We start from the raw sequence: 15,275 nt of genomic DNA on the forward strand, positions 1-15,275 counted from the left end.
CTCAAAATCACGAGAACACCGAACTCTAGTACCATTAGGAACACTTTATTTTATTTTGATTTTCATCATTTATCATTATTGTTTATTTTGCAGACATAATTTTCAAATCGAATCACTGTCATCCTCATCAACAGTAATGGTTTGTTTTTTAAATCATAACACAATTTTGTTGTCAAAATGTACACATATAAGTAGCATATTTTAATGAGCATGTTTTTAATATTTCATATTTACGTTTTAAACTAGATCAAATTAAATTACAGTCAGAATTATTAAATGAACATGTACATACAATTATTCAATACATACATAAAGAAAATAAATATAGTTATCATAAAAATAAAAAATAAAAATGAAAATACACACATTTTACAAATTGTTCCCCAAGCTCTTAACCTCATATGTTAATGTACACATCATTTTTATTTTTAACTTCATATTGTCTTATTCCCCGAAAGTTTTAGTTCGTTGTCGTCTTGGTTGTTTGACATGCATCGCAACACAGAAGCTAAACAATTTCTCTCACTTGTTTCCCCCTGACCCTCCCTCCCTCCGTCCCCGTCCCCCGTTTCTCCTCCTCGGTTCACCTCTTGTTGTCTTTTATGGCTTGCGTTGTTGGAACGATTCTGTCCGTCAGGACTCATTTCTGCTGGTCACTTGCTCTGTCCGCAAGCATCTTGCCTCTCGCTTCACCTCCCAGTGTTTCTATCTATACGCCACCACCAGCTTCCCTTTGTTTGCTGACTTGCTCTGCTGATCTTTCATCTTTAATCTGAATGTAAACGCCTACTGTAGTAGTAACTGAGCAAGAATTGTGCCCTTTGCAGCCTCACATGTAGCTCTCGGTGCGCCTGTCTTTCTCAGCTTGTGCTCGCTCTCCTGATTGAGAAACACATACAGCGAAGTCTTGGCCTTGACTGTGCTCTTTAGTACACTTCCTCTGAACCTCACCGTATGTAAACATCCCTGAAGTCCAGGTAAATTTGCCACAAACATCCTTTGCTCTTGAGAGACCAATTGAAGGCAGCCATTCTGAGGAACTAGGGCTGCGGGCAGCGCCATTGAAACGAAGGACGGAAAGACAAGAGAGTTCATCTACAGATGTCCCATCAGCACAGACACAGGAAGTGAGAAGAGAGAACGACAGAAAGAAAGATTAAACAGTCATCCGATTCCTTCAACCATCCCATTTCTTACCACTCACTTGTGTCATACATTCTTCATGTCTTTTGTCCTTTTTTGCTCTTTTCCCCCTCTTTTTCCATCCCTCTTCTGTTATTGCAGAATGGTCAGACCAGTAGAGTTATATTTATAAATGTATATATTCATTGCTTTTTTTCTGCTTATCCCCCCTCCTCCCCGTGAATGAAATGTAAAGCCGGTTCCAGCTCTCTGACAACGGCGCCTCCTGTGTGCGAGAGACAGAATTACAACACATCGTCGCGATTTTGTGTACTGAAGTTAAGCCAAGAAAAAGCATCAACAATGACCAATCCCAGATGGAAGCCGCAGACTGTTTTATATTTTTTCTGAGCTCATTTTGAGAAGAACTGCATTTTAACAAGGATGAGCTGAGTGCACAATGCTATTGATAGCTGAAAGCCTTATGATACAAGGTGTGTTTGCGAATGACAGGCATCCACATCCTATAAAGTTTTGCTGATACCGATTCCATGTGGCTGATAACGATTCAGACACAACCGCAAACACAAAGCACATGATGAATCACAATAAAAACATGAAAAGCAACATCCTTTCCAAAACAAGTTCAACAACACAATACATTTAAAGAGCATGCAAAATATGTATGAGGGGTCAATCAACTGCATTATGGCCCTGTATGGAAACCCAACAGAATGCTAAAATTGTTTCTGTCGAACTCGTAAATTAGTGAATTTTTGTGATTTCAGTATGTACAAGTATGAACACAGAAGGTATTCATTAGCAATGGTGTACCGCAATTGTTCGGGGCCCTGCCCATAGATGCTCATTAAATACTTTTCTCTTTATGCTTTTCTGTTCAGTTTTATATATTTAGAAAGTCTAAATCTTGTGGGCTACAGCAAGTGAACATTTATTTTTTCATTGTAAATTATATATATATATATATATATATATATATATATATATATATATATATATATATATATATATATATATATATATACATATATATATAACTGAAAAAGAAGCTAGCTAGTCATGTCTCACCTTTGCAGTCCCTCAACAGGAGTATGTCCTCACTGAGCCAGACTCTGCCCTTGGAGATGCTGGAGAGACAGAGACAGACCAGTGAGATTTAGTCGTAAAAAAATAAATTCTAAACAGCATTATACAGCTTTCACTCCTGAACCACTTACTCATAAGGAAACAATCTTCTAACAATGTTTATCTGAGCATCAACACTGTCATAAAGTTATTTTAGAATTAATTGCGGGGATTTCCACAAAGCCTTGTTTATCTTTGGGTCTCTATCCTGGTTATTTGTTCAGTAGCCTTTCCTTTAATAGGTTTTGCCCTTATTTATAGTTTCTTATCTGAATTACGGTATTACTGTATTCCCTTTTTTGTTTGTTGAGAATTTATTAAAATAGTTAATTTTTTCTACATTATGTAGCACTTTGGGTCAACTCCTGTTGCCTTTGATGTGGATAAATAAATAAATGTTGACAAGACTTGATTTTACTTGAATAATTTTGTTCTATTTCATGAATTTATAATTATGTAAATTCATCAGGAAGTAACCTTCATATATGACTGCTGTGGAGTGGTGTAACGCTTACTGATCACTTGCGTGTTGTATTATTTATGTTAGTATGCTATATTACATGCACACGATCAAAATATCTATGGGATAAAAGCTTTATCTAGTTTTGTCTTCCTTCTAAGGGCCTGTTTCCTGGTCACTTCATGTGTTTTATCTGATTGGATAGCCATCCGATTATGAAAAGACCAGGTATAAATGCCCTCTGAAACACTTTCGAGATGGATTTAAATCAGTTTAAATCACTTCAGGAGGTGGTCTGAGACGCATTCCAGACAAAACTGGACAAGTGTAAATGCATCTGGTTATTGAAATCACATATAAAATGTTACTCCTCCCAATATGTTAAAAAACATATGTGTGAAAGCGTGTTATAGGCTATATGACATGTTATAGCCTGGTATGATGAGCTACTGCAACGCATCGCCACAGATGAGCAGTATCTCACTGAGTAGGACTGACTCAAAAGAAACAGAAAGTAGCACTCAAAACACAATCATCGTCATTAAAAGTAGTGACACTAAATGATCTTACCATTGCTGATGCTGCTCTCTCTCCTATTGCTGTCTTTGTTCCTAAAATTAGCTGATTACAAATAAAATGCAGCTCATATCTTTTGCTTTCGTTGACGTGAAATTTGCATATCGCGCAGGATTTAAAGATCAGATTTATATTCATTTGCGGTGTAATGTGTAAATGGATCAGTTTTAACAAATCGAATACCTATCCAATCAGTAAAAACGCATGAAATGACCAGGTGCAAACAGGCCCTTAATCAATCCACCTTATAATATTCAGAGCATCATTAAAAAATCAAAACCTGATGAGCACAGAGGCTTGGCAAAAACCTTTCAAAATGATTTAAAAACACTTGTGACATTTCCTGAATCCATTCCTCTCTTTCTCTCCCACTACTTTCTTGTGAATTGAAAGCATAAAAATCCCATTATTAAATGAAATTTCAAAAATGAAGAGGCCGTGCGAGCTCACCATCGCTCTGGACCTTCCTCAGGGTGACCGAGGGAGTAGAGATGGCTGAGGCACGGAAGTTAGCAGGCAAGGTCTCTGAGGAGTCAGAGGTCACTCCCCTCAGATCTTTCTCCCGGAACATCTTTCTCCATGAAGGGGAGCGGGTGAACGTCTTAGTGCCGTCCTAGAGGACGAGAAGGCAGAAGAGAATACTTATGAATTTAATTATCAGCCAGGTCATTTCAATACAAAGTACAGTTGAATGTTCGAACTGGCTACGAAATCTAGAAAGTACAATAACCCTGTTAGAGAGTGTCATTATACTAGTGTGTATTTCAGTGGTGGGAGGTAAAGGATGATTAAAATCCAGCTGTGTTCATGTCCCATGGTGCTCACCTCGTCTGGCCTCCTCTCTGTTCCCATGGCGATGAGGGAGTTATATTCTTTCTCCAGCAGTTGTCGTGCCTGGATGTGGAATAAACATAGCTCACATGTAATCAACCCTGACCGGTCAGGAGTAATGAGTATTCGCTGCTTTCATCTATGAAGTTCTTATTGTTTTGAGACTTGATGAATCAACAGGGTTTTTTTTTCATTCAGTCTGTCCCTACAACTACTCCCTGTATATACTGTAAATATAAAGGCTGTCGATATATAAATATGTCTGCCTTTAAAGTAAAAAAACAAATGGTATAAGATTTTTTTTTTTTATTGGTTGCAAGCACATTAATGTCAATAGCATTAGCTATGTTTGCATTCAAGTTGCAAATTTAATTTAAGAGAAAAATGCAATTTGTAAATAAAAGTAATCCTTTTATTGATTGACTTCTGATGTGCATCTTTATTCTGTATGTGTTTTCACAGTTTATGTGCATGCTATCTTATCAACTAGAATGTGTCCATTAAAAAAATATGTTTTTTGGTCATATTCGCATTTTGTACATTTTATTTTCATCCAAAATTCCATCCAGTGTGTTTCCCTCATACGTGACAGGTTGAACCTGCACATCACACTGTTCTAGACCAATCTTCTGAAGTGTTTTCTATGTTCTTTTGAGATGGGAGATGTACTACCAGTACTACATATTTGATGACGTTTGCATCATTGATAATCATTTTCCTGTTTATTACTGTGAAACCGCTTTTAAACAATCTGCATTGTATGAAGAGCTATAGAAGTTGAGCTGACTTGACTTGAAAGTGTGTAAAAGATCTATATATCTGCAAACAGTCTTGTCATGGTACCTGTGTGTTCTGATTGGGTATCTGCAGGAGCAGGGCGAGGTCAGTGTAATCAAAGGTGTCGTCCAGGGCGAGCAGGGCACCATGCACACCGCTCTCAGTCAGATTATCTGCATACTCCTTCAAGCCGATGGACTGCACCCAGCACATCACACGCTCGTTTGACCACACCATCACATCTACAGAGGAAACACAAGGGCTGGACAATGAATAGAATTGCAGGCGGGCGTTAACCACTGATCATTATCAATTTCCATCTTGGGTGATGCTTGTGGATTTCAACTTTTGTTTCAGATGCTCCTGATTTATCAGATGGAACTCTTATGGCCACTGTACATTTGGACACATCTGCTTTTGTTTCAGACAAAGTCTGAAGTCTCTGTTTTGTATTTTCATGGTATTCCAGAGGCTTTGCATTTGTTTTGTTGACTCAACTTCTCCAAACCCAAGTTCAAAGGAAGGAATGCAATCATGGCAAACAGTCAAATCATTCCTCCAGAGTCATTTACAGTGTTAATATCATGGTGTCAATATAAGAAACACCCACACAGCTACAGATAATGGCATACAGTTCTGCTCATTCATTTACATGCCCATTGCAATATAAACCAGATGTTAATAATATTAACAAGAGGGAACATAAAAAATTCTGTGTTATTTTTTATTTAGTACTGTCCTGAATAAGCTGTTTCACATTACAGAGGTTAAAAGTTCATTAAGAGATCGTAAACCGAATCCATATGAACTGAGCGGTTTAGTCCAAGTTTTCTGAAGAGACACGATCGCTTTATATGATTCATATTAATTAGTTTTACGATCTCTTTAATGAACTTTCTTAAGCATCAAATTGGATGGAATTGGATGTGACCCAATTCCAATTTTTTTGCTCATATATGACACAGATTGGATGTGTTCTATGACCGTGTAAACAGGAAAAAAACGCATGCGTTGGGATATTTCGAGATCGGTTTCAGCCCTCATTCATATGTGGAAATAAATCAGATATAAATCAGAAATGTGCCAATGCGACTGTCATGTAAACAGGAAGATCGGATTTTCTGAGGCATTATGTTACGTCAGTTAAAACTATACAACTAGTGAACAACTATCACAAAACATAAAAGCAGGTGTTGATTATCCAGGTAACAACACACACTATTAAAGAGATAGTTGACCCAAAAATGAAAATTCTTTCATTACGTTGTGTCGTCGTAAGAGACGAATGTGGACAAACGTTGACACAGCATATCAAAGGTTGGCTTGCTTATCCTAAAATTTCGGACCCACTGCTCCTCGTTAATGCTTCCACCAGTCCTGAGATCTCTCTCGCACACAACAACTGAAGCATATACGCAGACTGCAATGACGGCCCTTTTCCTCCTCCTCCGCCTCAAAATCACGGTGATGTTTGGCCAACTTTGCCTATTTATCGCAGAGCTAGGATCAAACATATTTCACATTTGTCCATCTGTGCAAGAGAATTTAACCCATTAAGCATGCGCGATGTTTCAGATAGTATGGCAAGTGTAAACACATGAATCAGATATGGGTCACAATTGAAAGAATGTGTAAACGGATGGTCAAAAAAATCGAATATAGGCAACAAATCAGAATTGGGCATCAAGGCCTGCAGTGTAAACGAGGCCATAGACAGCTATTACAAAAGGCGGAAGTATTCACTGATGCTCAAGATGGCAACAGGATGCATTAAGAGCTGGGTTGTGTGCATATAATGTACAGTAGGGGTGTCCAATCATGTTCCTGGAGATCTACCAACCAGCAGAGTTAAGATCCAACCCTGATCAAATACACCTGTCTGTAATTATCAAGATCTTAATTACCTTACCTTAATAAGGTTCAGCTGTGTTTGTTCAGGGCTGGAGCTGAACTTTGCAGGGAGGTAAATCTCCAGGAGCAGGATTGGGCACCTCTGATGTACATCATGAAAGATTATTTTGATATTTGCTACATTGCATGTAGCAATGCACACAAAAGTACATGCATACATCTCCCCCCACTGTAGTGCAGGGATAAAGTTATTCACCCATGCTTAATATAGTCTCAAATGGCATGAAGTGTTGCTATGCAATGAAGAACTTCTAGATCAGCAAAGGCATCTGTTTCTAATCAAGGTACTGAATGAGGCGGTAACTGCACCTTTAAAGCAACTCAAAACTGTGAGATAAATAATGCGATCTGTGCATTGAGCTTTGATCAGTTGCTCTTCAAATGTAAAATCTCTATTGTGCCATTGAATCCTGTGCATAATGGAAGGTTGGGCCGCTCAATGCTTTCCAGACGTCATTACTGGTAATGTATGTTATTATTAACAAATGCACTCTGTGTAAACACCCTTCCTCTCTCTCTGCCATATTCTCATTCACTGTCCAATGTTTTGATGAACTGTACATTCCACAGGTGACTGTTGTTGCTTTTTCCCTTTTGTACATTGCGTTTATCAGACTGTTCTGCTGTATGATTTGATTGATGATGCAAAGCAAAAGATTAACATGATAAAACCCAAACATAACTTGGAAAACAACCAGAAAATGTCCTGAAATTCTTGCTAGACCAGCTAAGACCAACATGGACTTCCATGCTCTGTCAGGCTAGTTTATGCCGGTTTAGAACTGGTCTAGCTAGTGGATCAATATATAACCCATGCTGCAAAACTTTTTTTCCTGGTAAACCGTCTTCCCGGATGAACTACAGTTTAGACAGTGTAGTGGAAAGAATAAAAAATGTACACTACCATTCAAAAGTTTGGGGTCAGTAAGATTTTTTTGAAACAAGTCTCTGATTCTCAAGAAGGCTGCAATTTTTTCAGGATTCCTTTGATAAATAGAGAAAAACAGCATTTATTTGAAATAGAAATAGAAATAGAAATCATTACAAATGTCTTTAATGTAATTTTTCATCGATTTAATGCACCTTTGCGAATAGAAGTATTACTTTATTTTTAAAAAAAATCTTACAGAAACAAAACATTTGACTGGTAGTGTATATATGAAAAAATCATATTTAATAAATCATTACAAGCTACAATAGTGTTAAACGTGTGTTACAGACATCAGCATGCCGTGCTAGGGACCAGCATCATGTGCAACCCTGGAAAAGAGCACCCTTGTACTCTATGTTGGGCATCTGTGTTAGCAACAGTAATCAAGAAAGAGAGATAAAGGAACAGATAAAAAATAATAACCTTTATTCTGGTGTTGGCTCTCATCTCTCCTCCTCTCCAGCTCCTTGCGGTCATAATTGAGGCGCTTCAGGCACATAATTCCATAATGCATGCTCACCCTATGGGGTCAAAAGGTCACAAAGGTCATTGGAGGTCACAGGGCTATCTAAATTAATTAGATCATTCCACCCTGACAAAGTGACCCCAGGCACATTAGATTAGGAAAGGCCCTAAGACACACACCTGCACCAAGAAAAGAATTGGTTGGCATGAGACTAAGGATGATAAAGACAAGGAATAATGAAGTGTGTGGCAGCATTTAACAGATGGGGATAGGGAGAGAGAAAACACCTGTGGAAACTGTCCACCATTTTCAGCTGCCCACGCAGCTCTTTCTTGGTCAGATGGTCCAACATGCGGGCGTCCACCAGTGACTCCATGAAGTAGCTTCTGTACTGGGGCAAACCCAGACTGGGCAGCCAATCATTGCCCACCCACTCATGGTTCATATCTCCATAGGCCAGGATCTACCACAGAGAAAGGCCCAAAAAAACATTACAAACGGACTTTAGATTTCACAGTTGTATTTCAGTTCATTCATTGCAATGTGTATTTGATGCCTACAAATCCAAACTTCACTATATCTTAATTTTTATTTATTTTATCATGCACATGGATTTTTATGCCTAGCATAAAACAGTGTTTTTATCGTTAACTAAAACTAAAAATATTTAAAATTGTTTTCAGTAACTGAAATAAAGATAAAATAAAATATAAATATGCAATAAAAAAATATGCAAATAAAACTAAAGATCTATAGAAACCAAAAAAACTAATACAAAATGACAAAAGCACTTAACAAAATGACTTAAATTAAAATAAAATTCAAGCTGAAATATATAAAAATGAAATAAATACTATAATATTAAATAATAGTACTATAACAGGCATAAAAAGCTGTTAATGCTATTACAGCTATCAGTGCACATTTCCTTTTGTAATTAAATTTTAACATTTAAAGAAAAAATAAATAACTATTATATAATAAATGTAATATTTAAAATGTACAATTGTAAATAATAAATTTGTGTCATTTAGGCTTTACTTTAAGATAATTTATTCTCAACCATCTGATGGCACCATCAGTTTTGAAAGTGTTTAATGGATGTATTGACGTTACTCACCTGATCCCAGCTAATCTCTTTCAGCTCCTTGTGTGCGGAGGTGATAGCATGATAGGAGAGAGGTGAGGAAGAGGAGATAAGGAACACAGCAGAGGGGCAGAAGGAAAGACACATCGATGGACAGGAAGAGGGAAGAAGAATGAAGAGGGAAAGCAGGAAGAGAGGTACAAAGGGAGGAACAGTTTGTTAGTGACCGGGTCATTAGTTGGAAGCAGTTCACACTGAAACAGAAAAAAGAGGGAAAGTTGAGGATGTTCAACGCTACAGCCTAGCCAGACACACAGAGGGGGAGAGAGAAACAGAGAGACGCATCAACACATGTCCGATCACTCCACTCTCTCCGCATGCCGCCTCTCATACTGTACACTAGAAGGCAGAGCACTTTACAATCCCACACTTGTGGTGTTTCATTTTATCTAGATGAAATGTACAGTTAAAAAAAAACGATGAACAAAAGCAGGGTGGTCAAATTAATACAGAACAAAACTGAATATTAGTTCCAATTAAAGTATCACGGGAAAAATCTGTGTCAGAAGTCCATCAATGGTGGGTATGAGGTTTTCTGTACAAATTCACTCCTTTCTGAAATGTATTTTTATAATTGATTGCTTCAACATTGTTACATCTACTTCTCCCAAACTAGTAACCCAGTCAAAGCAACATTAATTAAAATACAAAAAGTGTAGGTACTAACTGGTTTGGTTGCTGCAGTCAGGGACTCCATCTCAGCATGGGTCATCCACACGTTACTGGTTGACTATGGGAAGAAATGAAAACAAAACAAACCGCACATAAATTTATCAGGATTACTATTTACTAGATTTGTTATATTAAAGTGGGGTGAAAAGAGTCTGAGACAACATTGAAGATATGGGATTCAAAATCTAAAAATCTTTTGAACATTTTATCTAATAAATGTTATGATATAAAATTAATATAAATATTTAAGATTCTGAACTATTGAACTATGGTGAACAATTCCTTTAAATTTTCATTTGTGGTCTCAGATTTTTAAAAATCCACTGTAATTTTGATTCAAAAAAGAGTAATTATTTAATGGTGCATTTAAGCGTACGGAGCGTGTGCTGGCCGGGGCCGAGGGACTGGTCAGAGACACCATCTCTTGAATGGCCAGTCTCAGTTTGAGGCGGTGCAGAGGGTTACTGATGCCGATCTCTCTCTGGATCTCTGTGTCGGACAGGTTAGCCATGATGGCTCCACTCTTCACGTTAGCACGACATGCTGCCACATACCATGCCGGCATGCCCACCCACAGCTGAGAGAGAGAGAGAGAGAGAGAGAGAGAGGTGATCTTTAGGAAAGTACAAAACTAACAGGGCATCTAAGTAACACCGAATGGAAGATAATGCCATTATTAGCATTAGCCAAATTTTCAAACATAATATATCAATATAAAACGAAACAAGCCCCTTTTTATATATTGCAACATTTATATATGGAGCCATACTTCCAGCCAGGAGACAACAGTGGGTCCATCCCAGGATGCAAAGGGTAGCCCCTGTCGGCATGCCTCCTCCAACAGCTCATGTCTAAAAGAAAGGGAGGGATGGTCATTCAGTACAAAGAATAAGTGCAGAGTGTGAAGGAAGCTACTCATCGTGCTAGTAAAATTACTTCTTCTTGCTGCGGCGGTCCTTGTCCACCGGACCGGCCATCTTAGTGAGTCCGAGGGGATCCACAGAGCCCAGGTCATCTGAGGGGGTCGAGGCTACAGGAGACACGGAGATGTTAAGGGTGACAATCAAATGCACAGGACTGTTGTTTTTAAACACTTTAATGCCCATTAAAGGAACATAAAAATTTTCAATTTCCACAGAAATCACTTTCAGGTCAGTTTATCCTTAAGTGATTATCAGTATCCCATAGATTTCCAATGTGAGTTCCATTGCATTGATATAGAATAAAATTGAATTAAAATGTATATAGAGCTTTTTTGGAAATCAGAACATTCCTTTAAAGGGGTGGTTCAGAATTTTGGACATCGGACCTCATTTCCAAGTTAGCCTGGGTGTAATTTATCAGTGGAGACAGTTTTCAAAAAATTTCCTCCAGTCCTTCCAGTTGCATAGTTCGCCGGTGCTAGGCTAGCCTAACTCAATGGTATCTGCTAGCCTGCCATTAAAAACAGTTTTACCTACTCCACAGTTCACCAAAAGCAAATAAATGATAACGCCAGACTATAGATGTAAATGTCTGTTGAGAGAATAATGTTAGAAATCAAACTACTCCTGCATCTCAATGATCGCATTACATTTACAGGAACTAGTTTCTCAGCAGCAGCGGAGTTTTACTTTGCTCCGGTTAGTAGTACCGCGCCGAAAAGAAAACAGAACAGAACAGAAGCGTACTACAGTCGGGACATCTAGCTAGATAGTAGTAGCCTTGAACAACAATATTGAAATATTCAATTGTAAACGAAGGAATTGGCAACATGGTAAAATACTCTGCTTCTGTAGTGATGAGTGTCAGCCAAGGCCGTAACCAGGGTTTGAAAATTAGTGAGGTCCGGGATGTTGTGTAAATAATTGTGCTATAATGGTTAGGCCATTCATGGACCCACATTCCCCCATGGATTAAGCTTTACATTTACATTTATTCATTTAGCTGACGCTTTTATCCAAAGCGACTTACAATTGCTATACTATATGTCACGGTCGCACGCCTCTGGAGCAACTAGGGGTTAAGTGTCTTGCTCAGGGACACATTGGTGTCTCACAGTGGATTCGAACCCGGGTCCCTCACACCAAAGGCATTTGTCTTATTGCCATTGTGGACAGCCACCCCTGTCTGCGACCCTTTTAAAAAAAAAGGAATTTTATATGACACATATATATATATATATAATTATGTGTGGGGTAGTCTCTCACTAGGGGGGTCCGGGGGGGCATGATTCCCCGTGATTTTTTTTTGAAAAATAAACCATTAAATGGCACTTTCTGGAGAGTTTTGTGCAAAGAAATATAGGAAAAAAGTAGGTCTAGCAAGTGTTATATTTCTGTAATTCACACAGATCAAACACAAATATGCTGACTGAATAGATTGCTAGTTGAGAAACACTGCTTTAATTAATGTTTTTATGATGACTTTGTGAAAGGTTAAAACAGTATGGGCCGTCTTCCTGCTGGCCAGTAAGTTATTTGTCAAATTTCATTCTGTAACAAACAGATCTGTATTATGCTATTGTTTTTGATAGTGTTATACATTTCTTACAGATAATCACGATGATCATTGCGTTTGTCTTACCGAATGTGGTAGCTTTATGCAATTACAGTTTGTCTATAAGCTTTTTTTTTATTAATGCCGACAGTAAAATGTTGCCAGATATTGCTACGAAAAACAAAATAATAATAATAATAATCCGAAATAAGTTCAAAGCTTGTGTTTTGGAAACAAGATTAATATATCACTAAACCTAACATGCAACTTTCCACTTTAATAACTTCCTAAAGTGTCACATTAAATCAGAAAAACAGGTCCTGGAGACTACTGCCACCTTTCCCTTAGGTGGATCTGGCAACACGGAGGCTGCACCTGCGCCCTCACTCACAACGCGCTCTCAAGCCCCGTTCACTGCGCTAGCTTCTCGCAACAACATGAATTGCAAACACTCATATGAGGTGGTTTAAACACGGCTAATTAATCATTCAGAGAGCTTGACATTTTATTTTTGAATGTAAAAAAATGACCGAGGTCCGGACCTCGGTGACCTCATAGCTGGCTACGGCCATGGTTTCAGCGACAGGTAAATACACTTGCGTGATTGTCATGTGGACCGGCTCTCTCGGTTGCCTAGGTAACTTAATATCACTCCGCCGCTGCTGTAGACTGTGCTAATAAATACAGGGAAGAAAGTATAACTATTGCGATGCAATGAAAGGGTAGTTTGATTTCAACATTATTCTCTCAACAGACATTTACATCGATAGTCTGGCGTTATAATTTATTTGCTTTTGGTGAACTGTGAAGTGGGTAAAACTGTTTTTAATGGCAGGCTAGCAGATACCATTGACTTGCGTTAGCCTAGCACCGGCGAACTATGCAACTGGAAGGACTGGAGGAAATTTTTTTAAAACTGTCTCCACTGATAAATTACACCCAGGCTAACTTGGAAATGAGGTCCGATGTCCCAAATCCTGGACCACCCCTTTAAAATCACATAAAATCAACATTGGAGTTTTGGTTCATGTCTGTTAGTTAGCTTTGAAGCTACCAAGTGGACAGAATTAAAATTCACTTTTAGCCGATATACACACCCATTTAAAAGCTTTGGGTCAGTTTTAAAAAGTTTTTATAAATGCAACAAGGATACATTAAATAGATAATAAATTACAGTATGGACATTTATAATGTTACAAAGGATTTCTATTTCAAATAAATGCTGTTAGTTTGTACATTCTATTCATCAATGAATCCTAGAAAAAGATCTTCCACAAAAAATATGCAGCAGCTCAACTGATTTCAACACGGATAATAATCAGAAATGTTTCTTAAGCATCAAATCAGCATATTAGACTGATACTGTATCTGAAGGATCATGTGACACTGAAGATTGGAGTAATGATGTTGAAAATTCATCTTTGCCAACACAAGAATAAATTACATTTTAAAACATATTACAATAGAACACAGTTATTAAATTGTAATAATATTTCACAATATTGCTGTTTTTACTGTACAAATAAATGTATCATTGGAGAGCAATAAATTGGAGACTTCTGTCAAAAATTATTTTCAAAATTACCAACCACAAGCTTTTGAACACAAGTGTACTAAAATTAAACGTACAGTTTTTGTATTCCAGGAGAATGTACCAAGAATATTGATGACTCATGTTGTACTACACACATGCCCTCCCACTACTGTTAAAGCAAACAACTAGCATTATGCGCCAGACAAACAGCGCGCAGCCATCTTTAGAATTTTGTCTTTTAACTTCCGTTTTTACGGTCGCTGTATATATTTCTATGGCATCGCTGTCGAGAAGTAATTAGCTGGTGAAATGGATTTACTTATTGTAGAGTTAACAAAAGTTATCATGGGCATTGTTATGTTTAAAGCAGATGTCTTAACAAATGTCAGTAGACCCGGGAAGATTTTAAAACGAGCTGTTCATTCATGAATAAGATTGCAGTGAAAATACAAACCGAAAGACAAAGAGTGCAGCGCTGAAATGGGGTGGAGCTACATAAGGTCAATAGAAAATCATGTTCAATGACTGTGACATAAATTAAAGTTATTTTTTACTTTAAAAGGCAATAAGCCCGTTGATACTGTATGTCCCAACCAAACTAATACCTTCAATAGGAAATAATTCAACAATTTAATTGGGAGCCTTTAAGGGACATTTCCTGATAATTTAAGGATATCACATTTCTGCAGTGCTATTTGTAAAAAAGCATTTTTGTGTGTTTTTTTTGTTGTTGTAGATTTTGCTGTGTTTTTAGGTTAGACTCACCCAGAGATGGTGACTCACGTCCAGGCTGACCCATTCTGACCTTATCCTTCTTCCCAAAGAGCCGGCCGATGGAAGACTTGATGCTTTTCTTTTTGCTGGCCTTGTGGAGGGAGTCCTGGCTGCTGTTTGAGCTGCTACCATCAGCTGAGAGGCTGAAGTCCACAGAGAGAGACAGGGAAAGGTCACTTACACAAGGATATTAAGACTGAAGTGTGACGGGAAAGACATTTTGCACATTGCAAAAAAAAAAAAAAGAAAAGAATATCATTCCTTATGCATGGATTGATTCGGGCCGCGGGCGATTAACGCACCTTCGGAACTCACGACTGTCATCCAACATTGCACCAGGGTGAGTGTGCGTCATCCTGTCCAGTCGCAGTGCACGAGGGGTGGGAGGAGGGGTGGAGTCCAAAAGGGCTAGGGACCTGTCGTCATCTTTGTTGTTCTGATGGGTAGAAT

The 15,275-nt window shown here is 38.1% G+C and overlaps 1 protein-coding gene across 5 annotated transcripts in view; it reads right to left on the reverse strand.

Moving 5' to 3' along the window:
- Window positions 1–24: 24 nt before the first annotated feature.
- ppfia3 (PTPRF interacting protein alpha 3) overlaps window positions 25–15,275 on the reverse strand; it is a 46,922-nt gene continuing 31,671 nt past the window's right edge. The window contains exons 19-33 of one of the 5 annotated variants that reach the window (XR_013196778.1): window positions 15,128–15,261; window positions 14,817–14,968; window positions 10,976–11,069; window positions 10,809–10,890; window positions 10,416–10,616; window positions 10,035–10,097; window positions 9,341–9,367; window positions 8,508–8,683; window positions 8,178–8,275; window positions 4,979–5,154; window positions 4,130–4,198; window positions 3,755–3,917; window positions 2,212–2,270; window positions 1,205–1,408; window positions 25–1,095 (exon numbers count right to left, since the gene is read on the reverse strand). Coding sequence is in view for 2 of the 5 variants with exons in the window: in XM_077212529.1 (XP_077068644.1) it covers window positions 2,224–2,270; window positions 3,299–3,349; window positions 3,755–3,917; window positions 4,130–4,198; window positions 4,979–5,154; window positions 8,178–8,275; window positions 8,508–8,683; window positions 9,341–9,367; window positions 10,035–10,097; window positions 10,416–10,616; window positions 10,809–10,890; window positions 10,976–11,069; window positions 14,817–14,968; window positions 15,128–15,261 (1,533 nt within the window). In the remaining 3 variants the exon portion in view is untranslated. Of the gene's footprint in view, window positions 1,409–2,211; window positions 2,271–3,298; window positions 3,350–3,754; window positions 3,918–4,129; window positions 4,199–4,978; window positions 5,155–8,177; window positions 8,276–8,507; window positions 8,684–9,340; window positions 9,609–10,034; window positions 10,098–10,415; window positions 10,617–10,808; window positions 10,891–10,975; window positions 11,070–14,816; window positions 14,969–15,127; window positions 15,262–15,275 lie in introns of all 5 variants that reach the window. The other 4 variants (XR_013196780.1, XM_077212529.1, XR_013196779.1 and 1 more) reach the window with 4 other exon arrangements.

This window comes from Siphateles boraxobius, unplaced genomic scaffold (assembly GCF_051911475.1).
Source record: "Siphateles boraxobius isolate OS27281-9 unplaced genomic scaffold, OSU_SipBor_1 66, whole genome shotgun sequence".
Lineage (NCBI taxonomy): Eukaryota > Metazoa > Chordata > Actinopteri > Cypriniformes > Leuciscidae > Siphateles > Siphateles boraxobius.